The following is a 26,257-nucleotide window of genomic DNA, read 5'->3' on the forward strand; positions in this document are numbered from 1 at the left end:
CTATTTCTTCTGCCACACACAGAGCAAAGTACAACATTTCTGAATCTGAATATCTGTTGGGTGGCCTCACATTCTCCCTTCTAGTTCTGTCTCTTGCTAGTTGATAATCTCTCAGGTCAGTTTCTCCAGCTACAGCTACTGGAGTATCCTCATCAGAGCCCTCAGATTATGAGGAATCAACCATTCATCCAACCTCAATACCAGCACCTGATCCAGAACTTACAACATTTTCAGATGGTTTCTCTGCTCTTTTAAAGGGCAGTTCAATTTCAGTGAACACAACATCTCTGCTCACAATCACCTTCTGCATTCCAGGCTCCAAGCACCAGAGTCTATATCCCTTTACCCCAGGTTGATAACCCAACATCACTGACAAGTCGTATTCTAGGCCTTGGTTACTGGTCAGTATGATGTTCGTAATTGATTATATCTGCAAAACAGTTGCTCAAAGTGTGAGGGTTGAGTTTTCTAGCCAGTAGGCAAAGCTTCAGATACTTCAGGTGAAAAGGGCGTCAGAACGATTACGTACTGACCAGTATACATGCAAAAATGGCTCGAAATGGAGAAGAAGGATAGCTGGGACTGATCAAGCACAATTAAGGGCAAAGAAGTCATCTCGCCACAAGGTTTTACCCTAAAATCAAGGGTAAGCCTCCCTATAAAAGGAAGCCACTTGGAGAGAGAAAATACACATATACACATTCACTCATTCACCACCATCTTTAGGTAGAGAGTTCTCTCGGTAATACCAGTCTTTCAGCCGTGTCCCGCTTCTTGCCTCGCCACTGCCATGGTCACTTGAAGATTAAGAAGTTCCCAGAGTTCCAGACGTTCTCATCCAGTCAGCAAGATCGTAGTTAGAAGTTCCATCGCCCGGCATGGCAAAACACTTTTATTTCGCTTTCGTAGTTAAATTGCTTGTTTTTCCTTACGTTGGACCTTTGTTGCTTTTGGATATTTTCTGCTTTTGAAGTACTTGTTGAAGATCCGAACGTGTTTATGCTATGAAGTTGATTTCCTTTTCGTTTATTGTGTTGTTTTGTTTTCCTTCCTTGCCTAGTTAGCTTAGATCTAAAGTTTCTTGGTGTTTTAAGTGCTGAATCTCTCATTTCTGTTTTACGTAGCAAGTTTCTCTAGGATAGTATAAGCTGGTACTGTTTGATTAGGAAATGGATCGTTGCATGCAAAGCTTAGTTTTAATTTCTGAATTGTTCATCCATGTTGACCAGTATGTAGAAGTCCAGTTCCAGTGTTTGATTTCAGATTTGATTTCGTAGTTTTAGATCTGTGTTCGTGAGTTATTAATCTGTGTTTTTATGGTGCTGAATCTGGTTTGTTTTCTGATTTTAGTTTTTGTTTGTTGAAGAAGATGATGTCCATATCCAAGTTTGGGACCACTTTTACTTTTTAGATGCTTTTTGTTTTTTGTCCTTCACCTTTAGTACACCCTGCAGATCTGTCAGCCTAGTCACCACAACTACCACTTATTCTCTGCTTTACTGTTTAGCCTTTTATAGAAACCTAGTACTTTCCGCATATTTTCTGTTACACCGCATCCACCATAATTCCACGTACACCACTACATGTCGACCACCATTCACCCTTCCTAGTCAGTAGGACACCATCTTAATTTCCCGTCTAGGTAGAGACTCAACCCAAGCGTGGTAGCTAACCAACCTTTCCAAATATCACCGCGGTAGTTTAAACGCACCATCTCTGTGGGATTCGACCCCTACCTTCACTATACTACCCAGTAGAAGAGGGTTGAGGATTCTTTGAAACCAGGGTCTAGGCTTAGTTAGGATCTCTATCCTGACCAGTAGGATATATCCTTGCTTGAACGACACCTACGCACACCCTGCTGTCTTTCAATCACACATCTTAAAGCTCTTGCATTTAGCTTGGTCTGCTTCATATAAGCATATGCTTTGCACCCAAAAATCTTGAGGTGTGAATAGTCTCCATAACTCCCATACCATCTCAAGTCCGGAGTGTCACTATTAATGCTAGAGGAAGGACATTTATTTAGCAATTTGACAGCAGTAGACACAACCTCTGCCCAAAACCTTTTCTCCATACCAGAGGTGAACAACATACATCTCACCATTTCCCTAATAGTTCTATTAGCCCGTTCTGCTACTCCATTCTGCTGGGGATTCAAGGGGACAGTTTTGTGTCTCTTAATGCCCCTAGACTGACAAAAGCTCTCAAACTCTTTAGATAGGAACTCCAAGCCATTGTCAGTCCTTAAGCACTTGACTACACAGCCTTTTTCTTTCTCCACAGTTAGACACCATTCCTTAAACTTCGAGAAAGCCTCTGACTTCTCCTTTAGTATGTAAACCCACATCTTTCTAGAGTAGTCATCTATCACTGTCATGTAATATCTTCCCCCCCCAACGGATGACACAGGAGAAGGCCCCCACAAATCACTATGCACATAATCAAGTGGGGCAGTTGAGGTGTGTTTACCTTTCTGGTATGGAAGCTTCTTGGCTTTGCCCAAGATGCATTCTTCACATGGCTTGCTGGACCTTTCTTCAGATCCTTGAATCACATCCCCCTTTATCAGTTCTTTAATGCTCCCATCAGCTGGATGCCCAAGCCTCAAATGCCAAAGCTCCACAAGTTCTGACTTGGCTGTATTTGCCTGAGCAGCAGCTCTGAAAGCAGATCCGCATAGGTAGTACAAACTGCCATTCCTCTTTCCTCTAAACACCAAACTTTCTTTCCTTCTGACCTCCATCACCCCATCAATAGAGCAAAAGGAGCAGCCCTTCTTTTCAAGAGACCCCAATGAAATCAGATTCCGTTTTACTTCAGGTATGTATCTGACATCACTCAAGATCATAGTGGAGTTATCCTCAAGCTTGAATCGAACACTCCCAATTCCTTTAACCTGACATACTTGATTGTTGCCTAGCACCACAATCCCTTGTGCCCCTGAAATCTCATCAAATAACTCAACACTAGGACACATGTGAAAACTACATCCGGAATCAAGAATCCATGATCCTACGCCCGGCCATTCCATCACATTCAAGGCATGAGTGGTTTCTTGCTCCTCAACACAATCTGAACTGGGCTTGGGGTTGTCGCCTGCTTGGGCTTGCTTCCGCTTCCAAGCGAAGCAATCCTTCTTGAGATGCCCCGGCTTCTTGCACCAATGGCAAGAGCGCATTTCTTTCTGGCTGTTTCCACCGAATTTCTGGGCCTCCTTCTCCTTCTTGAACCCCTTTTTCCTTTAACCTTTTAATATTCAAGCTCTCAGGGACAACTTCACCTCACTTGTCCCCATTTCTCTGCAATTCCTTTGACCTCCCTTGTCCCCATTTCTCTGCAATTCCTTTGATCTGAGGGCCGACTGAACCTGCAACAAAGTCACAGTCCCCTCCCTTCCAAACAAAATCGCATCCGTCATCTGGTCGTATGCTTTAGGTAGGGCATTCAACAGGAGTATGGTCTTATCCTCATCCCCAATGGTGACGTCGATGTTCTCAAGATCGTCGACTGCCTTTCCGAAATCTTCCAATTGCTCCAAAACATTCTTCTCCTCACTGAATCGATATGAATACATTCGCTACTTCATAAAGAGTCGATTAGCAAGCGATTTAGTCATATACAACTCCTCGCACTTCTCAAGAATTCCGATCTCCGTAGTCTCTTTTGAAACCTCTCGCAAGACCTTGTCCCCGAGAGACAACACCACCATGCTATGCGCTTTAGCAAGAACCTCCGCTCGCTTCTGTTTTGCTTTCTCATCGAGAATCATCGCAGGATCATCTTTGTTGAGTGCATCCGCCAACCCTTGCTGGATTAGCAACGCCTTGATCTTCATCCTCCACAAACTGAAATCATTTTTTTCGGTAAACTTTTCTGTTTCGAATCGCGAAGCCATTGAAATCGATTTTAGGGCTCAATCGATTCACCACTGGAGCTCTCCTTCTCAACGCCTCTCCGACTTCCCACAGACGGCGCCACTCGTTGAAATTAAACGGAGATAGCACTGGAGATTAAGATCTTGCGCGAATTTTTGAGAGTATTGAATCTTGAAGAAGAATTTTATTTGATTGCAAAATGAACAACTGAAGAAAACAAACTCTCTTTCAGCCTTTTAAACTACCGTTGCAACAACTAACGGCTACTAACAAAATCTAATCCTACGGCTAGGATTTAATCTTCTTCATCTCACAAATCGGACGGCTGCTGAGTCTTCAGCTTAATTGAGCTGACTGCAGCTTCCTCTTTCTCTAACTCCTTCGTCAATTGCAACTAAGCAATTAACTACTCACAGGTTTTTACTTAACAAACCTTTTCCTCAAACCGAGACCATATGGGGTTAGACATGAATTATATACACCTTCCAACTTCCCTCAGACACCCGATATGGGATAGGTTTGTACTCAACAAACCTTCCCCACAAATCGAGACCACATCGGGAACAGGCAGACGCAGTCGCCACATCGAGACATTACAGGCCCGACTAGAACTTGAGTCATCCTGGGTCCCACTCGATCATGGTTCATCTCGGCCCGACCCTTTGGTCATACCAGGCTTGACCCAAGCAACCTGGCTCTACTTGTTTGGATTGTCGAATGCAACAGTAGATTGATATTGTCCGCTTTAGATCAAGCCCGCACAGATTTATTTTTGGGTCACAAACTAATTAGAGTTAGACATGATTTATATACACATTCCAACTTCTCTCAAAGGTGGAATAGGTTTGTACTCAACAAAAGCATGATTAATTTCGTATCTAGAAGATTTATGTAGCAAAAAAACGATAGCATAAATTGTTTGGCTAATTAAAAAAGCATGGTTGAATTAGCAATCATACTATAAGTATTGCATCATAAGGGCATCCACAGTGGGGCGGACGATAGTCCGCCCGATGCATCGGGCGGACTATCGTCCGCCACTGTAGCCATGCGGTCGATGGCACATCCATCGTCCGCGCCCTATGCTTTGTCCGCGGACGATAGGGCTTCGACCACACATCGTCCGCCCCACTGCGGGTCACGCGGACGATACCGCGGACGATGCAACGCGTTTTTCCTTTTTTTTATTTTTTGAATTCTTCTAAATTTATTATATATATACACCCCAAGTCCACTCTTCCATTCACTCCACTCTTCCATTCACTCCACTCTTCCATTCTCACTCTTCCATGCACTAAAAATGAATCATGGTGATTACCCAAGTCTGAATAGTCCGATGTTCGGTGGTGGTGCACGGTGGCCGGGTACAGACCCTGATGAATACCGACCCTTTGACTCCAACACCCAGTACAATCCTGATTTCTGTACGGATTCATACGAGCTGTCAGACATGTTTTTTAGTGAACATGTTTTTTATTTCTAACTCTTGTAAATTTTTTTAATTAGTAATGTAGGATTTGTCTTAATCGTAGTGTTTTTATTTATAATTTTGCACGACATATTTGAAAACATAAAAAATTAATTAACAAAATAGTAGTGAAAACTATAGGGTGGAGTTTAGAGCGTCCCACTGTAGGTGGAATGGTAGGAGGATAAAATGTTGATGTGGCGGAACATAGAGCGACTGTATGGCAGACTTTAGAGCGCCCCAATGCTCTAATTTATGAGATTAAGATCGGAGAATCATGAGAATCTTGCTTTTTGGACTGTTGGTTGATTAATTGATCACTTTGGAACATCGAGTATCACGAGGTGATTAAAGCAAGCATGGAAAATGTCTATATAAAAAAATAGTACTACTACTTTATCAGTTCAATGGTGACTCATTTTTTTTTAGTTTCCTCGGTCCAAAATGACTCATTGATAAATATGATAATACTTTTATCTCAATTTTATTTTCTATCTTCCTTTATTTTTTCTACTTAACATACAAAGAAAGTTGCATAATATGATCTATCTCACATACAATGTTATTAGCTCATTCTATTAATTTTTGTTTTATTAGGTTTTTGTATCAATGCAGTTTATTTAATCAGACCAATTTACTAATTTTCATTTTATTAAGTCGTTGTACTCCCTCCGTTCCGCGGTAGTTAAGTCCTTTCATTTTTTACACTCATTTTAGAAAAATGATAATAAATAGTTAAAATGGAAAGAAAGTAAAGCATGTGACATAATAAGGTAGATAATAGTCTTATCTACATTATTCTCTCTATTACTTTATTTTTTCTCTCTAAAAAAAGTGCAGAAAATGAAATGACTCAACTACCGCGGAACGGAGGGAGTACTAATCTATTTTTATTTAAGAAGTTTTCATAATTTTATTGGATCTTATTTAAAGGATTTCAGAATTTAATTAATTTTTCTTGCATTAGTTAATTTTATTTATTTTTCTTTTTTTCTCATATTTATTTTGAAATTAATTCAGTTGTAAAATCAACTCAATAAATATTGTACAAATTTATTAATAATGTATGTCATCAACTTATAATTTTCATATTTATTCAATGATTCTTTAGTCGATATTGCAACTAAATTAATTACATATAAATTAGAGAACTAAAAACAAATAAATTTAATTAATATAAAATAATAATTAAATTCTGAAATCCGTTAAATAAAGATCCAACTAAGAAGCTTTTAAATCAAAATGCACTAGTATAAGCACCTCATGAAACATAAAAATATAAAATAAATTAATAAAATTAAATGTATTAATACAAAAATATAATTAAACCAATATTTATAGAATAATCAGTATTAGTATAACTTTACAAACAAACCCAATTCTTTCGTCCACAAAAGAGGTCATAGTTCATTTTGGAAAAAGTTCTCTCTCACGTTATTATCAATATACTATTTCCTTTTTCCACTTAACACACAAAATGTCTTCTAAATATCGTGCTATTACACAAGTGTGCCATCGATCTATTATGGGATGGAGGGAGTATATTAGTGAAGAATTACCTTGTGTTTTTATTTAAATAGTACAGTGTATGATAAGTGTGTCAATATAAATTCTAAAATTAAATACAATACGTATAGTTATAACCCTTGACTCAACTTATTTTAACACAAGTAATACCCACAAGTGTACGGAGCTAGTGTAGCAATTAGCAAACAAGAGTATCGTATCCCACAGAGACAAATTTGTACGAACATAACTACCACGAACAAATATTAACTATTATCTAGACAACCGGAAGAAGATTTGGTTTGTTCTAACAACTAATAAAAGCATATAATAAGCAAGTAAACAAATAAGAACAAGTGAACAAGTTGCGAAAAGATAATACGGAGAAAATGTAGAACTCAAGGATCCGGTGCACAATTCCGAGCTCTTATCCAATCTATTTGTCTTACCTTTTGGTGTCCCTAGAGTTATTAAGTCGATCACAATTATAGATTAAACCCCCTCCCGAGGTGAGAAACCTGTAGATTAGGTGCTAGAATTGATGTCCCCTTCTAATCCTAAATCCCTTAACTCCCAAAGGCACGATAAGATCAAAGACCTCACTCAAAACCTCAACTCTCCCGAGTTTTATTGTATTAAGGTGTGAATTATTCTTCTTTCCAGATTAATTATGTGACATCCCTAAACTTACATCATTTTGCATCATTGCATATTTTATTCCGTATTTCAAAATAAATAATGAATATATTATGTATAATATAAATTTGTTTAGTATATTAAATCATTGAATTAAAGTAGTAGTGTGTGCATGGGATTTAAAGTAGTAGTATATAATATATATAAATAAGTATGTGTACAATATCAATGTGTGTATATGGCTACGTATAGCCATGCACAACAAATTATAGTTATAAATTAGTATGTGTAATATTATGGGAGTGGGTGTGCATGGGACACGTAGGTGTTGTTGTGCATGGGACACAACACATATATACAGAAATATTTAGTCTTGTGTTTAATAGTATGTGTAATATTATGGGAGTGGGTGTGCATGGGACACGTAGGTGTTGTTGTGCATGGGACACAACACATATATAGAGAATTATTTAGTCTTGTGCATGGAAAATAGGTACTACACGTGTAAGTAGAAAATGAATTGCATGACCTCTATGCTTATGTGTTTGCTTAAAAACAAAAAAGGGTGACTAATGGCTAACCGACTTCTTTTCCACACATAAGAGATTATTATTGAGAAAATAGGGGGAAAGAACATAAAAAAAAGTATGAAGAGAACGCTCACCACCACAAGTACGGGAGAATTATTTAAGCTCTTTCGAGGTTTTTAATCATAGGTATTATTTCATCTATATTATATATATAATCATCGGCGGATCCAGGTGGGGTCGCGCGGGGTCGGCCGACCCCACCGGCGGTCCACTGAACACTGCCGGAAAACATCATCTTCGACCTTTGACCTGGTGCAGTTCCGTCTCCGACCTCACGACCAGCTTCAACTCTACCCGAAGCCTTCCGCCTTTTCCAAAAACTAAGAGGAGAAAGGAACAATACTAATAAGAATAGAGTAGAGATAGTTAAGGGGAGGGGTTGCAGAAGAAGCTGATGTATTCTCAACGAAGAAGATGAACAGAGAGGTTAATATTGATTTTTGGGCTGAGGAGTGGTTAATACTCCTATTGATTGTTGGGTTAGAAAATCTATAAGTAAAAAATCTAATTGATTGCCTCGGGTCACTCGCCGTTAATACTACTTTTTCATTTAGTAGGAGACTAAGATTAAGATTTTTGAGGGGCATAGGCTTTGCACAAAAAAAATTGGTGCGTTATTGATATTCTTTTAATCATGTTTTATTATTTTTTTACTTTTAGTTTGTTTATTTGACCTAATTTTTATGAATATAATAATTATATACTTATGTTTTTTTATTATTGATTTTAATTACCATCCATATTAAATTAATGGATAAATTTATTTTAAAAATATCTTGAGTTTGTATTTGTTCTCATGAGTTTTATCTGTTCTTCTAGTGCTAATGTTGAACACAATCAACGACTGGAAGATATGTTTGCAATTATTTCCAATGATAAAATTTCGGCCAGCTTCAAAATATGAATATTCGTAAAAGTTAAAAATATGAACTCGTAAAAGTCAACTATCGTGATAAAACAAAGATAATTTTATTTGTAATGTATTTTTATAATATATATAATATTATTATATTAATTATCTCGTCCGATCCCACGATTTTTAAATCCTGGATCCGCCCATGTATATAATAGTGTATATTTGATTACACGTAGATGTTAGTTAAACGTATTTGTAAACAGTCGTATAAATCTAAATGTATTTAATTGTATAGGATCGAGTGTTGTAGGCAATGTATTTAATTGTATAGGATCGAGTGTTGTAGGCAATGTATTTAATTGTATAGGATCGAGTGTTGTAGGCCGGGAAGCAGGAACATGTGCTCGGTTAGATTACTTGTCGTGATAAGGTGTGTATAAATCACACTTTTAGTTTTACATGTGTTATGTGATTGATTGTTATATGTTGAATTGGAGTGAATTATTGGATTATATGGTGTGAAATTGATATGATTATGAATTATTTGATTTTGATGGTCGAATATGATATGAATATTTGATTGCTGAAATGGACATGTTTGTTTAGATATATTGGATTAATTGATGGAATATGATATGGATATGTTATTGGTGCAAAGGATAAGTTTATGATACCGATTATGTGAATCATAGGATTAAAGAGGATCTGTGACGGTTTTGCCCTTGATCTGAAATCACAGTGGATATATTGGGACCTCCGGGTCGATCATATTGGGACCTTCGGGTCAATCATATTGGGACCTTCGGGTCAAACATATTGGGACCTTCGGGTCAAATTACAGTGGGACCTTCGGGTCAATCATATTGGAAATCTCAGGCAGATATCAGGCTTGACTATTACATAATAATAAACTGAATAGAGTGGCATATGCATATGAATATGAAATGGTTTGTTTTTAAATTATGTTTTATATTGTCTCTGATTATATCTATTGATAAAAAAATATGCTTGATGTTTGTATCATGTGAGATTAAAGGTGGAAATTTATATATACTGAGTTGTGGCTTATATAAACCACTAAATTTTTCAGGAATAAGATAGTAGTAAAGTTTTGACTGATGTGGGTCATAGGAACTCCACGTGTTATCAGGTTCGGCGGCTAACGCATATTGGCAACCTTCTCCTCCTCATCTTTTTGCGTGTAGATAAATGTATAGTATATAGAGTGGTGAGAGGGTTCTACTACTGTGTAGAATGTTATGAAATATGTATCGGATAAGTGTTGGTTTGAACTTATATAATATGTGTGTTCTATGAATTAGACACGTGTATTGATTGTTGTTATGATAAGAGATTTATTTATTATAAGAGTATACGTCAGATGGGTTGAGGTGTGACAAACTATTTCATCTCCCGATTAATCCAATTAATCCTACACAATCAAGTGGTGATCAAGCAATTGAAAGGAATAAACCCAAGAATAAATAAATAACTACAAGAGCAAGGTAAGAACGAAATTGATTGAATAAAAACTATGAAATTAGTGCATCATCACCAAGAATTCTACAAGTAGGATTTAGCTACTCTTGTTGATGAAGAAAACCATGTTCAACACAAAGAATCCAAACAAAAACTTGAATAAAAGATACTAATTACTCCTGTGAGATAGATCTATGGAGTGAAGCTTCAATCTTCCGATGTAGAATCTTCAATCTTCAAATCTCCCTCTCAAAGGTGTTCTTGGGGTGTGTGTAGAGTGTGGTAGGCGGTAGGTGTAGAATGATCACTGTAGACTACAACCCTAGCCTTTTTCTTCTCATTTTCTCGCGTCAAAAATCACGTTTTCTGCTAAAAGACGCGTAAAATCAAATCACCTGGCCGGGTGAATATTTGCACTGAAAATAGACCCGGCCGGATCCTCCTTTTCGACCCCATTCTGGACTCAACGCTGTAAATCATGCTACCCGGCCGGGTGGAATTATTACACTCAATATTCACCCGGCCGGGTGACACCTTTGGAGCCATTATGCTTCTTGTACATTTCATTTTCGTTTTATCCTCTTTTTCCATTTGTTTTTCCTAAAACACTCAACAAACACATAAAACTCCAAAAGATAGAATAATTGGCTAAATATAGACAATCTCGAGTAATAAACTCGGCATTTAGCACTTCAAAGACCAATTAAACTGATGAAAATATGAGTTTGTCATTATGACCCATGTATTGAGGCAGGTAGATTTATTGATACCTACTTGGTGCACATAGTTCCATCTAATGTGGCTTCATTCCTTGCCATACTTTTGTGATAATCATCGGAGTGATTCAGTTGTGGGAATTGAAACATGAAGACTAGAGTTACATAAAACTCCAAAAGATAGAATAATTGGCCAAATATAGACAATCTCGAGTAATAAACTCGGCATTTAGCACTTCAAAGACTAATTAAACTGATGAAAATATGAGTTTGTCATTATAACCCATGTATTGAGACAGGTAGATTTATTGATACCTATTTGGTGCACATAGTGCCATCTAATGTGGCTTCATTCCTTGCCATACTTTTGTGATAATCATCGGAGTGATTCAGTCGTGGGAATTGAAACATGAAGACTAGAGTAAAAGAATCAACAATGGTAAAACCAATGGAAGAAACTCTGAGTGGCAATTTGTGGCTCTCCAATATAGACTTAGTTTTATCGGAAACCCACCACACTCGGTGTATCTACTTGTACCGCTGCGATGGCGGCGCCAGCTTCTGAGCCGAGCCCTTGTTGCCCGTATGCGAGCAGGATGAGAAGGGACGACTGTTAGAGTTTAGTATACTGAAAGCATCTTTCGAATGCTTGTATATGTAATAACTCTTTTATCCATTTGTTACCATTTTATGAGAAATAATATTTTGTTACAATGTATTTTGCTTATGTATTGCTTATGTATTTATGAGATGTTGAAATGTGTTTTCCATTTAAATACATAGTTTAAGCAAAATGAGTCTAAGTCTTCTGCATAGTAGACGAGTTGTGAGCGGCGTTCACAGTAGGTAAGTTGTCGGTTCATGCAGAAGAAAAACTGTTTCACAACCTAGATAGGCTTTGACTACCTATCATGAAAGGTTGCGACGTCAGTCCGAAAGTTTCCTTACCTAAGGAAATGAACGACGTCGGTGTGGTATAGCACTGAAAGGATCAAACAGTGAGATAAGTCTTTCTTGGCTATTTACTGAAAGACGAGGTCTCGGTGATTGTCGTTTCTTAATCATTGTTGACATAACATTGAGCATACGATATTAATTGAAAACTACTTTGACTTATCAAATGGTGAGGGAATTTCGTTGCCCAAGAATCCTGATAGATTGGGTAATGATCATTAATGTCTAAGTGGTGCTAGTATTGTTATTGCAATGAATCGTGTGCTGGGAGAGGCCAGTATGATAATATCCTCAAGAGGTGTTTAGAAAAAAGTTTTATTATTCAGAAAACTGGCCAGTTGGAATTTATTCCATGAATAATAAATAATGTTTCTAAACTAGACCACTCTTGGAAAAAGAAATTAATTAATAATAGTCAGATAGCAGACTTGATATTATATAATGGATATTTATATCTTTAACACGGGAAATGATTTAATTAAATAGGAAGTCCCGGAATGCTCGTAATTTCGGTTTGGACGGGCAGTCAATATTATATCTATAGTGGATGATAATAATATTTAAGTTTGGGCTTGAATTAAATTGATTTTAATTTAATTAGTGAAAGCCTGAACTGTGGCCCAATCCAATCCTCCACAGATCCCTGGTCTGGCCCAAAATAATTAACTTATTATAAAAGGGAGAAGAAGAGAAGACAGATAAGGAATTCCAGCGTAAAATTCAATCTCTGCGTTTTTTTGGTAGAGATTTCTCTCTTCAAATTCTTCTCCAGCTTTTGATGGTTTGACAAGCTTTGCCCACACAAAGGTCAATTCCAAGTTAAAGGGAACAGATCAGAAGATCCGTGGTAGAGACGATTGAAGAAGGAGTTCGAATTCAATTACTTGAATTCATACGGTAAATCGTTGTATTTAATTGCATATATATTCAGTATGATCTGTGATTATATGCTTGTTTGAACATGTTTCTAGTTTACAATCGGATGAAAGCATGTTTAGATGTAAATCGTTCAATCAAACTAAATTGATTTCCGCTGCAAAACCAACAACGACAACGGCCGTATTGAGATCAACTGCAACGGGGAAGGGGTGTCGTTCGTGGAGGCGGAGTGCGACGGCACCCTCGATGAATTGGGTGAGTTCTGCAATCCCAGGCCTGACCTCAGCCTCGCCCCCACCGTCGATTACTCCAAAGGAATTTCCACTTTTCTACTTTTTCTGATCAACGTGCGTTTCACTTATATTATCCATGCATTCCAAAAATGTAATCAACCTTTCCGTTTTTAGTTATTATACTAGAAGATACAAAAAGATTGTTATTTTTTGAGCTCATTCATGTTAATTGCCCTAACTTGCATTGTGATCAAGATTTATAGGTAGAAAACATTTTGTTCGTGAATTAATGTTGCAAAAATGGAGTCAATTTAAATTGGTAAAGTAAGAGAGAAGCAAGAAAAATAAGAAAGAGAGGAAAGATGTAGTGGATTGGGAGTAAAGTACATAATATTAGTGGTGTGTGACGGGTTAAAACCTTCTACATTTAGAGTTAGGTAGCGGCCAAATAGTAAACTAGTCTATTTTTTAGAACGGAGGAAGTAATTATAGTAATTTGCCAACAAAGTTAACTCGGTTCAAATGCGGTGGAGCGATCATAAGTTCTACGCAGTTAATACTCCATTTAAAGTATGAACTATTTTCATTCTAGTTTGTTCCTGTAAAGTACTATGAAGTTTCTAATTTTGAATTTTACTATGGTACTAATAACGTGAACTCACTCTCCACTAACACTATTTCCACTACTATCTCTTCTTCTCTCTTACACAGTTAACCGATTCAAATGCGGCGGAGCAACCTTAGGGTTTGCCAATGAGCATCACACATCAGACGAAATTTCCGGAAACAATTCCATCAACACGTGGACAGCAATAGCTCGCGGCCTAACCACCGTCCCACATGTTTCCTTGGACCGCCGCGTCCTCGCGGCGCGCAACCCCCGCAACCCCAGTTCCCCCCACATCGAGCACCACCCCCCTCCGCCGTCCAAAACCCATCTCCTCAACTCCGGCGGTGACACGACATTCTCCACATTCAGGCTAAGTCGCGATCACATCAACGCACTCAAACAAAAATGCAATGACAACTCGAATTATACCATGTATGAGGTGGTGGCAGGCCACGTGTGGCGCTGCGTAAGCATTGCCCGTGGGCTGCCGCGTGATCAGGAGACGAAGCTGCAGTTACCGGTGGATCTCCCACAAGGGTATTTCGGGAACGGGATCTTCTACACGTGCGCATTTGCTCTGATTGGGGAGCTAGTATCGAAGCCGTTGAAGTTCGCGGTCGAGAAAGTGTTAGAAAATACAGTGCGGAAAATAAAAGACTATTGCAGAAAGTAAAAGACGGGAAGAACTTTAAAGACTACATTGTGAATGGCTTGAATTTTTTCTCTCAATGGTTACACAACCTTTTTATAGGCTCTAATTCTAGATATACATGGAAAATATATTCTAATTATTCTAATATCCTTTGTATTTGATTTTCCATAATCTTTAATTGCTTTCCTTCTTTATTCTTGCCATAACTTCATCCATTGCCTTCTTGTTCTCCAATTAATTGATTTCCTTATTCCAACACTCCCCTCAAGTTAAGTATCGAGTTTTTCGACACTTAACTTGCACAATATTTAGTTTGATAAATAGTTTATACTCGTATTTAAGAGTTCTTCAATTTCTATTGACAGTTTATGCCCGTATCATAGAGCTTCTTCAATTCATCAATGATAGTTTATACTCATATCATGGAGTTGTTCTTTCTTCATTGAATGTTTAGACTCGTTTCAAGGAGCTTCTTCATTGAAAGTTTAGGCTCTTATCAAGGAGCTTCTTCATTTTTCTTCATTGAAAGTTTAGGCTCTTATCAAGGAGCTCTTCAGTCATCATTGAAAGTTTAAACTCATTTCATGGAGTTCTTCAATTTTTGTTGACGGTTTTAACTCGTGTCAACGAGCCAATCTAGACAGTTTTAACTCGTGTAGGGAGCTTCTTTAAACAATTTTTACTCATATTTAGGAGCTATCTTAGATAGTTTTAGCTCGTATCTAGGAGCCATCTTTTAACTCATATCATGGAGCTATCTTAGACAGTTTTAACTCATATCAAGGAGCCATTTTAGATAGTTTTAGCTCGTATCTAGAAGCCACTTCATTTTTTGCTGACTGACAGTTTTTACTCGTGTCGAGGAACTCATTCAGACAGTTTTGACTCTTGTCGAGGAGCTCATTCTGACAATTTTGACTCTTGTCGAGGAGCTAATTCAGACAGTTTTGACTCTTGTCGAGGAGCTCATTCTTAAGACCATTCTCGGTCCATTCCAACTCAAACTATGAGCCCATTATTTTCATTTCATTTTTTTTCTTCTTGAGCCTAATAACCATTGGGCCCAACTTTACTTCTATAAAAATGAAGACGTGAAATCATTAGTCTCCTTTATGTTTCTTCATGGGTCTTTTCTCGGTGACAGACTGCTATTTTCGTTGCATCGTCTACACGCTGCAGCGCCTTCTTCTTTTCTTTTTCCGCTGTCGCATCTCCATCTCAACATTATTTCCTGTATATCTTTAACTCTCACTCTCAAGCGGATGCATTCTTGGTATCCAATTTCCGGTGACAGCCTCTCCCCTGTGACGGACTCCGCTTTAGAAGCCGACACAAGCTGTCTCCGGCAAGGTTATCACGGTGTTCATTCTATGTGGCCATCTTCTCCGCATCCTTGTTCAGCTGTTTGCTTTCTCTCCTTCTCTGTTGTGGTTCTTGGCTGCCATCAGTCTCCTTTCTCCTTATGGGGTAGATTTTTGGGGCTGATACATGGCTGTTTTTTAAAGGGTTTTGGCTAGTTTTTGGAAGGGACGATGATGAGGCCTTTTTTTCGCTATAGAGGCAGCGATCGATCCTAGTGATCGAACCCGCTCTGATACCATTTTAGAAAATACAGTGCGGAAAATAAAAGACTATTGCAGAAAGTAAAAGACGGGAAGAACTTTAAAGACTACATTGTGAATGGCTTGAATTTTTTCTCTCAATGGTTACACAACCTTTTTATAGGCTCTAATTCTAGATATACATGGAAAATATATTCTAATTATACTAATATCCTTTGTATTTGATTTTCCATAATCTTCAATGGCTTTCATTCTTTATTCTTGCCATAACTTCATCCCTTGCCTTCTTGTTCTCCAATTAATTGATTTCCTTATTCCAACAGAAAGTGCACGATGCAATCGCTCGAATGGACGACGAATACTTAAGGCCTGCCTTGGATTACTTGGAGTTGCATTTGCAGAATGGGGAAGGCATTGTTCGTACACAGAACCACGTGAAATGCCCCAATTTCGGGATAATGAGCTGGGTAAGGCTGTCGGTTCACAAGGCGGAATTCGGGTTGGGGAAGCCTGTTTTTGTGGGTGCCGGCGAAGCTCTCTCGGAAGGAAAGAGTTTTCTGTATCCTAATCAGGCATCACGCTGCACCAACAATGTATGGAACGATTTCAAAAGTTGCTATACGACAACGATTCATGCATCATGTCTAATATTTAAGCATTCTAATATATGGAACGATCACGATCGGTTAATGTGTTCTTGTGTGTTTGTACTAATAAGAATGAACTCGAGCTAAGAATTGTTTTATTTGAACTCATCTAGTCAGGGGCGGACACACTCATAGAGAGTGTGGGGTTTAAGCCCTTACCCAAATGCCTATTTTAATATTTTTTCTATAAACAAAATTTTTGAAATTTTGGAAAATTGAGTTCAACTCTTACCAAGTTAGTGCTATAGAAGATTAAATGGATAGAAATTGGAGGATAAAAAGGGCTGAGTTGAAATTTCTTAAGTTGCAGAGAAAACAACTATAGTTGGTTTATGTCTAGAGAAGACGAAGATATTTGCCAATCATAATGAAATAATAATATTATAATATTATTACTTGGAGTATTATTAAATGAAACTTGTTTTAGGTTGTAAATGTAAGAGTAGTTGTAAATGTAAGAGTGACATAAAAGTGGGCCTACTACTCTCAAAGTCACTAGTGTTTATGTGAGTAGAAATAAATTTTATTTCAAATTATAATGCTTTATTTTCTTTTTTATCGATATCTGGTTAGTTTTTTTTTCAAAAAAGTTACTTATTCATAATAAAATACAACATTTATTGGTTGATGGAGAAAAAGAACAAAAATAGGACGTTTAACAATTGATGACATACGGAGGAAATATATAGTGGAGCCCTTACTCTAAAAAAATTATGCGCCGGTCCCTGCATCTAGTACTACTTATTTTTTCACTCTTTGAATGCCTATTTTTTCTCTCATTTTTTACTACTTTTACACTACAAGTTTGTTATGATAATAAAATTTTCTCTTCTATAAATTTCAAAATGAGCCATCTTGTTAACTAAAAATTACTCCATCTATTGATGTTGGAATCATGTCACGTGGTGCCTGTTTTAGGTTGCTGTGAGAAAGAGAAAGAGTGTCACGTGAATTTGGGGATTCTCATGATTTTGATTAGAGAAAGAGAGAGTAGACGACGGAAGGGAGAGAGAGGAAGAAATTTGGGTCTGCTCTTTGTTTATTTTGGGCCAAGTAATAATTGGGCTATGAGATTAGGTGGGGTGTTATGTAAAATAAAATGGGGGAGGGAGCTAGTTTGTCTTGGGCCAAGGACTATATATTTTGGGCTGGAAAGATTAAAAGATTTTGGGCCGAAGGAGATAGAAAGCACGGGCGGCAGTGAAAAATAATCAAGAGATGGATAAAGATGACGTTCTAAACTTTCCTGAGTAACATGGCAAAACACATTTTTAATTCCTTATAGTTTGATGTTTATTTCAATAGTTCCTTATATAATTTTTTCATTTGAGTAAGTCATTGTACTTTTATATTCGATATATTACAATCCTTATTTGACGGAAACCGTTAACTTTTCTGTTATAAAATAACGCATCATATATAAATTATTTTAATATATTCCACCTAATATCTTAGTTGGAAAATATGAACATAACATAAATATAAAAACAAAAAAAAATACTAAATAATTCCAAATCGTTAAAAGAAATTTGTTGTTTGATTATTTGAAGTTCGAACATTAATATATATTTGGAACCAAAATACTATAAATTAATATTCGAAATTCAAATAATCAAACAACAAATTTCTTTTAACGATTTGGAATTCTTTAGTCTTTTTGTTTTTGTTTTTATTTTTTTTATATTTATGTTGTGTTCATATTTTCCAACTATGATATTAGATGGATTATATTAAATAATTAACATATTATGTGTTATTTTATAACGGAAACTGCCAAATAAGGATTGAAATATATCGAATATAAAAGTACAAGGACTTACTAAAACGAAAACAGTGTACAATGACCTATTGAAATAAACAATCAAAGTACAAAGACTTAAGGATGTGTTTTGTCAAGTAAGATCGAAGGATGAGATTTAACATAACGTATGCTAAGCTTTGTTTTAGTTAATTTTTTTAAAGTCTAATTTAGCATATTATATTCTTTTAAAAAGTTAGGTTTTTGCATGCTATTTGAGAATGGAATGAAAAGACAAGTTGAGTATTTAAGCAAACAAGGAGGACATTCTTTTTTAAACAAAGACTATGTCCTAAGTATTTTTGACATGAAAAATGATGTGGAATATGTTGTCATGCCATGTTTTTTTGTGTTTCTATGGGATCTATCTGAAGTGATTTTGCCACGTATGTTTAATCGAATTCGGGTTTGACTAGGGAGTTAGTCCCTACACATGCTAGTGATCGGGTGACATCTTTCGAGTTGGCCGTTCTAGTGACCTGGAATATGGCCGCATTCCTTTTCATCTATGTTCAGCTGTGGTATATTGATGTCGATGATGATGATGGATGATACAATGAAATGTTTTAGTGTATCGGGCTCTTTCAAAGTTAAAACCCTGAGGTCACCCGTTAATAGCATGATAAATATTTTCATTAAAATGTATTTTTGGCATAAGTCGACTGAGTCCATCAAGTACTCAGTCTTGCATAATGTGCAGGTTGAGCGACAACCATAGGGTGCAAGTTGAGTGGTGGTGTTAGGCAAGTACAATGAAGAAGTATGTCTCGTATAGTATTCTGAGTGTGTCGTGTCTTCATACATGGCATCATTCGCTCTTTGAACGCTTCTGCTAAATAGTAGTATATCTTTTGAGTTCACGTAATGTTGAGATAATATTCATTTCAAGTTACTTCTATTATTTCGAGCCACGGTAAGTTGCATCCCTTTTCTCCTTTCTTCCCCGCTTCTTTAACCCTCCTATAGTCGCGATCAACCGTGTTTTCTATCCTTAAAAAATACGGTTGGAACAACGTATTTCATATTTATTGGGACGGAGGAGCATAAAATTAAATAATAATATAATTTATGTTTAATATATTTATATACAAAATTTTGTTATATATATATACTTAAATAAAAAAGTACACGGCTTAAAGATGTAAATATAGAAAAACAGTATTAACTATTACAACGTAGCCATAAAATAGCTAAAATTCAAAACTCAGAACTTTGTAAATTGTTCCATTAAACGGTGAAGTACTTTAACGAGGAGCAGTGTAATTCATTTTATTAGTCACAATGCACAAAACGCGTCAATATAGACTTATAATCTGAAGGAATTTTATGGAACCAAATTACCAAACTAAACTTATTGATTTTGGAAAGACACAAAACACGTTGATGTAAAATTATAATCTAGTATTTAAAGTAAACGGATTATAACAATAGAATGTGGGCTAATTTATAAGAGTCCACTAATCAAATTAGGCTAATCAATAACTCAATCTTATATTAATAGGATTAATAAGGTTAAATACAATATATTTCTATTCAAGTGTGTTCTTCTTCGCCTCCGTTCCATTGTCGTCCGACTTCTTTTCTGCACTTTTTTCTTATTGTATGTTTATGTATCTTTCTCACTCTTTTCCATTTTGATAATTAACTTTAACTTAAATGTTATTAAATCAAAATTTTAAAAAAATTAGTTTGAATTTAATTTAGTGTAAATCAAACTATAGATATATCTTGTTCAAAAACTCAAAATGGGATAGATTTTGGGGTATCATTAGAGTTATTTTGGATTTTGCAATTAGAGATTGCCAATTAACCTTGCATATTTCATTTTTTTTAAAAGTATTTTCTAATATAGATTATTTGAGAGAAAATTTTGATAATTCATGATAATTTGGTAATTCGAGGTTAAACTGTTGTCAAATTGGTTCAATCAATTTCACTATTGTCATTTTTAGTCGATGTTATCGACGCATATTGCCGTTGGCAATCCCGTGTTTTTTTTTTTGTCGTGCAACTTTATTCACGTGTATTGTCATGTCATCATAATTTAAAAATAATCTCTTTAAAAATGAAACTATAAATATTCCTTATTATTTCCATAGAATTAAAACCTTGGGCTTGTCCTATATATACAAGTCTCATATCTCATTTTTTTCATTTCATTTCATAATCCACACTTTTTCCCCTAAACAAAAAAAAATGGACGGAAGCAGCATAGACCAAATCACAAGCAGTGAATCCAAATCGATCACTTCGCCGCCGGGTAAGAAGCTCCGCCGCGCCGGCAGCGTGATCATCGACGCCGGCTTCGAGGAGGCCTCGTCGCGGAAAGTGCCCTCGTCGCAGTTCAAAGGTGTGGTGTCGCAGCCCAACGCCCAGTGGGGCGCCCAAATCTACGACAAGCACAAGCGCGTGTGGCTCGGCACCTTCAAAGACGAGGAGGTGGCCGCCCGCGCCTTCGACGTCGCCTCCCACCGGTTCCGCGGCCGCGACGCCGCCCCCAACTTCAATCCTCTCTCCGACGACGAGATCGCCTTCCTCAATTCCCACTCCAAGGACGAGATCGTCGACATGCTGAGGAAGCACACCTACCGCGACGAGCTCGCCCAGAGTCTGCTCGAGAGGGGCGACGGCCGCGGCTCCTCGCGGTGCGAGCATCTCTTCGAGAAGGAGCTGACGCCTAGCGATGCTGGGAATCTGAATCGCCTCGTCATCCCCAAAAATCATGCGGAGAGGTATTTGCCGTTAAAAGGCGGAGACGTTACGAGAGGAGTTTTGTTGCACGTGGAGGATTCCGGCGGCAAGGTATGGAGATTCCGATATTCGTATTGGAAGAGTAGCCAGAGCTACGTGCTGACGAAAGGGTGGAGCCGTTTCGTGAAGGAGAAGAAATTGAAGGCCGACGACATCATCAGTTTTCGGAGATCGACCGGCCCGGATAGGCAGCTTTACATTGATTGGCATGTGACTGATAGTGGGCTGAATGGCCCGATTGATACGGGCCGGGCTGAGCCTGCGATGCTGAGGCTGTTTGGAGTGAACGTATTGGAGGTTCCCAGGAATAGCGGCGGCGATGAATCATGAGAGTGTAGGATGTAAAAATTACTAACAAGAAACAAAGGATTATTGATGCAATTCGTTACATCTTATTTCGACATCTTTGTAGGAGTATTTTTGTTGTTTACCATAGATTGATATGCATGCTGGTGCAAGTTCCTTGGGATATATTATTGTAACTGTAGTCTGTAGAGTAGGATACGAGAAAAAAAAACATGGAGATGAAATTTGAAAAAATATTTCTTCTTTTAAAAAATTTCAATGGTTTTAATTTTTAGTTTTTTGTTTTCAATTTTCTGGTATCTTTTTCGCTGCCATGCTTTAATTTTGGAATACTACTGTATCTTTTTTAGGTTTTGTTGAAATATGAATTGGGTGTGGCGTGCTGTACTTAACATACATATGCATGAATGATAAGGAAATGGCAGCAAAATATAAATAGATATATTATCATGATGAAATTCAGAAACTATATACTAATATTTCTTGAAATATGGAATTAAGAGTGTGAGTTTTTCTTTGAAATTGCACTATTATTGTTTGTGGATGTGCATCATATGGAACTAAGATATTGCGTTATGTATAAATAAGTCAATTAATCAAGTCTACACATAGATTAAAGCCGAATATAGTTAGAATTAAAAAGACATGCATCCATAAAAGTATTTATTATGATATCATTCTAATACACTTATCTTTTAAGGACACAAAATTTGAGATGCAATTACTTGAGTTGGAAAATTGTAAAAAATAACAATAATTTAGGACGCAAAAAAAAGCATCCCTGAATTAAGGACAAATTAATTTAATATTTTGATTTTTTAGGACGCTTCTATAGCTCTATTGTTATCTAATTTTAGTTCTGAAATTAACAATGAGGACATTTTTTTAAAGCGTTGGTGATATATTTAGAAATACTATCTTTATTTACATAAAAAAATGGTTTTATTTTGTTGCAGTAGGATTCCAGATAAAATATTGCGGCACAATAGATGCGTAACTAACGTGTTGAGGTTGAGAATACTAAAATTTGAAATTTTTTAAAAGTATTTGCTAAATCCGTTAATTTTGGGCCAAAGTTGAGAACCTATTTAAAAGCTCAATCCCTCTTTCTTATTTCTCTCCCATGTCATTCTATTTGTCACTTTTATAGCTAAATAACAAGTACTACTATAGATAAAATACTTCCCTCCCCTAAATTTTATCATAGTTTGACCAGGTACGGATTTTAAGAAATATAATGGAAGGTCGGTTGAAAAAGTTGGTAGGACGTGGATCCTATTTTTAAAGTATTAGTTTTATAATAAAATGTGAGTGAGAATAAGTTAGTGGAATGTGGGGTCCATTACCAAAAATGGTAAAAAGTGAAATGTGATAAATTTTGTGGGAATGACGTAAATGAAAAAAATGTGACAAAATTTCAGGGACGAAGGGAGTAGTAGGTATATAATATAAGGACTATGATCAATACTATACCAAATTAGGCTTAAACGCTAAACGCCGAACAATATCATTATATGATAACTCGGAGTTCATTATAATGAACTAATGACAAGCTTATAATGAACTCCGAATTTATAAATTATATAAGATGATGTCATTGTTTTTAAGTCTCTAAATTTTGTATAATGAACTAAAATTAAAGTTGCAATGAACTTCTTATTGTTTTATAATGATATGCTTGGTGTTTAACATTTAAAACTAGTTTGGTACCTCAAAAGAGTTACAAAGACATTGTATTCTTATTGCTGCGAGCAACCCTTACCCATTGCCAACACCTGTATATGGATCACATTCCCAGCATACAGAGCAGAAGCAGTAGCAAAATCATTTCATATGAATAAAAGCCATTTCATATTACTAGGCATCTCAGCAGCATTTGTTTTTTTGCACTCTGCTATCTCTCTATCTGTTATTTATCCAAAGAAGCTACCCAAACTTGGAGCTATCTACAATGCAGATGCAGAACGTTTTTCACTCACCTAAAGCTCATATTTTTGCTTCCTACTGTGCTCCTTACAAACTCGTCCGGGTTTACTCTAAATTCATTAGAGTTGCTTTTGCTTTGCTTTGCTTTGCAGTTTCCACTCCGGTCCTTGAATGGATCAATTCTTTTTTTGGTAAAGGACTTTAATTGAATTCCATTTTAATGAAGAGCATTACTTGTATTCCGCCTCAGGGAGTGACGCATAAGAGTTATGCGTCACTAACAGAAAGACGCATAATAATTATGCGTCGTTAGTTATTGACGCATAATCGTTATGCGTCGCTAATAAACGACGCGTAAGGGTTATGCGTCGCTAATAAACGACGCATAAGGGTTATGCGTCGTTAGATATTGACGCATAACCATTGTGCGTCGTTCATTAACGACGCATAACTCTTATGCGTCTTTATTTAGCGACGCATAATTCTTATGCGTCGTTCGTTGAGTTTTAAACCGGGCATAAGGCAGAACCAGCCAGAAACGAACGCGCAGAAGCAGGGGATGAAACCAAACGACGAAATCAAGCGATTTCCGATGAAACCGAGCAAAATCCGGCGAATTTCCACTATTTTGCAACCATATTCCGGTAATTGTTCTTCAATTTGGCTAAATACATCCTTTAATATTTAATTTGGGCAGGTTTTCCGTAATTTAGTAAAAGTAGGGTTTTTGATTAAATTGATGGATTTTTGGTATATTTTTGTTGTTTTGTTGTATATAATTAGGGATTATGATGAAATTATGGGTTATGATGAAATTGATGGAATTTTTGGTCGACTTTCCGTAATTTGTGTATTTCATATGGATTTAATTTAGCAAAATTAGGGTTTATGATGAAATTGTTGGATTTGTTGGTCGATTTTCCGTAATTTGGGTATTTCATACGCATATAATTGAATGGGTAGAAGCAATTGATTAAGTTTTTATAATTGTGCCCATTTTGGTGGGCGATTTTATGTAATTTGGGTATTTCATATGCATATATTGCGCCCCTAAGTTGCAATTTAGTTAGCTTGTTGAGTTGTTATGAAAAAAATTGAATCATGGGTGAATGTTTTGAAGTAGATGGCATCTGCAAGTTCCGAACAACAGTTATGCTATGGACCTGAGGATCCATCACTACTGTTTCATCAGAACGAACATATTTCAGGCTCCTTGTTGGCGAATGGCACAACAAATGTGTTGAGAAGTAGTAGGACGGAGAGTAAGGTGTGGGAATTGCCAATACATGAAAATGTGATGTATTGGCTAGATGTATGGGGGTTCAGAGGCGTGGTTGAATGTGGAAGGCCGATGAGGATGGACAATGAGCTAATAATGGCCTTGATCGAGCGCTGGAGGCCTGAGACACACTGTTTCCACCTTCCAGTTGGTGAAGTTACTGTAACCTTACAGGATGTGCAAAGCCTGTGGGGTTTAAGAGCAGACGGTCGTGTTTTCACTGGCCGTGACTACCCTGTTGAATTTGAAGATTGGTCCAGCAAGTGTAGAGATTTGTTGGGATGGATACCTGACGCAGAAACCGAAACGAAGCACGGGTGGTTTGTTGATAACGTCTCTGATCCACCAAGCGACGATGTCGTTGGGTGATAGGCTGCCTGAGTATGCATACATTCAAAGAGCACGTATACATGCTCTGATCTTGTTAGGGGGGCTTATTTTACCGGACACCACAGGGTGCAAGGTCCCCTTTATGTGGTTAAATGCCTTAGACGATCCGGAAGATGTGGCTAATATCAGTTGGGGTAGTGCTGCTTTAGCATACATGTATCATTATTTGTGCGAGGCTTCTATAGGCAGACAGAGAAGAGATGTGGGTGGACCTATGGTTCTCTTGCAGCTGTGGGCCTGGGAAAGAATGCCTACATTGAGGCCAGCCTTCTTGATATCGCCTATGCACACGCCGTATACCCCGTGTGGAGCCAAGTAATGTTTTTGTTTAAATTAACTCACATAATTATGTATTTTGTTGATAACTTTTGACATTAATATTATGTATAGGTGGCACGGAGTTACTGAAATTGGAAATGCTCCCCGACATTCAGTAGCTCATTATCGAGATCAGTTATCACTGATCCGTCCTGGCCAGGTGAAATTTATTTGTGTTGTCTTAGTTAATGAATTTACTTACTGTCGTTCCTGCTGGAAATTTGCATACAGCATGCCACCTTCTTAATTTGCTCTCGACAACCTTAAACTGTTTTTCATTCCACAAACTCCACATAGTTATAGCAGTCTTCACGTGTAGCTTGGAATCAAATGTTGTTCCCAACACAATCCGATGCAGCTCATTCTCATTCCAATACAAAAGGTTGTGTTCATTACCACCCACATCATCCGATACTCCAGAAGGACGACTTGGTAATTCACGAAAGAATCTAAACCCACTAGGATTGTATTCCGGAAGTGGTTGTTCACCTTGCATAACAGGTTTACATGGTACTATCTCATCATCAGAACTAGCACCGACATCATCAGCACCATCACCATCACTGACATCGGGGTCTGGCTCTGTCTCAGATAGTGGCCTTGGCTCATCAAGATCATCTGCAACATCTACCTCATCATTCAATCCAACACCAACATCAGCAACATCTACAACATCTACAACATCTCTCTGCTCATTCATACTACGATCAAAGCTCATTTGATCCACCCTCGCAGATGATCCAACACCACAGTCAAAACTCATTTGTTCAAACCTCGCAGATGCTCCAATACCATAATCAACAACTGGTGGGATTTCTGCACT

The 26,257-nt window shown here is 37.2% G+C and overlaps 3 protein-coding genes across 3 annotated transcripts; all 3 read left to right on the top strand.

The window, feature by feature from the left end:
* The first annotated feature begins 11,538 nt into the window (after positions 1–11,538).
* On the top strand, positions 11,539–17,617 carry LOC121809169 (shikimate O-hydroxycinnamoyltransferase-like). The gene is made up of 5 exons (XM_042209709.1): positions 11,539–11,686; positions 13,122–13,313; positions 13,907–14,430; positions 16,343–16,612; positions 17,585–17,617. The coding sequence occupies exons 1-5, from the start codon at positions 11,539–11,541 to the stop codon at positions 17,615–17,617; spliced, it is 1,167 nt and encodes a 388-aa protein (XP_042065643.1).
* A 3,043-nt stretch (positions 17,618–20,660) lies between these two features.
* Positions 20,661–21,545, top strand: LOC121809170 (AP2/ERF and B3 domain-containing transcription factor RAV1-like). Its single transcript, XM_042209711.1, has one exon. It carries the CDS (start codon positions 20,661–20,663, stop codon positions 21,543–21,545), a length of 885 nt encoding a protein of 294 aa, XP_042065645.1.
* Positions 21,546–24,078: 2,533 nt separating this feature from the next.
* On the top strand, positions 24,079–25,095 carry LOC121809171 (protein MAIN-LIKE 1-like). Its single transcript, XM_042209712.1, has 2 exons — positions 24,079–24,091; positions 24,571–25,095. Exon 2 carries the CDS (start codon positions 24,571–24,573, stop codon positions 25,093–25,095), a length of 525 nt encoding a protein of 174 aa, XP_042065646.1. The 5' UTR covers positions 24,079–24,091.
* The last annotated feature ends 1,162 nt before the right edge of the window (positions 25,096–26,257 follow it).

Source organism: Salvia splendens, chromosome 6, assembly GCF_004379255.2.
Source record: "Salvia splendens isolate huo1 chromosome 6, SspV2, whole genome shotgun sequence".
In the NCBI taxonomy this organism is placed as follows: domain Eukaryota; kingdom Viridiplantae; phylum Streptophyta; class Magnoliopsida; order Lamiales; family Lamiaceae; genus Salvia; species Salvia splendens.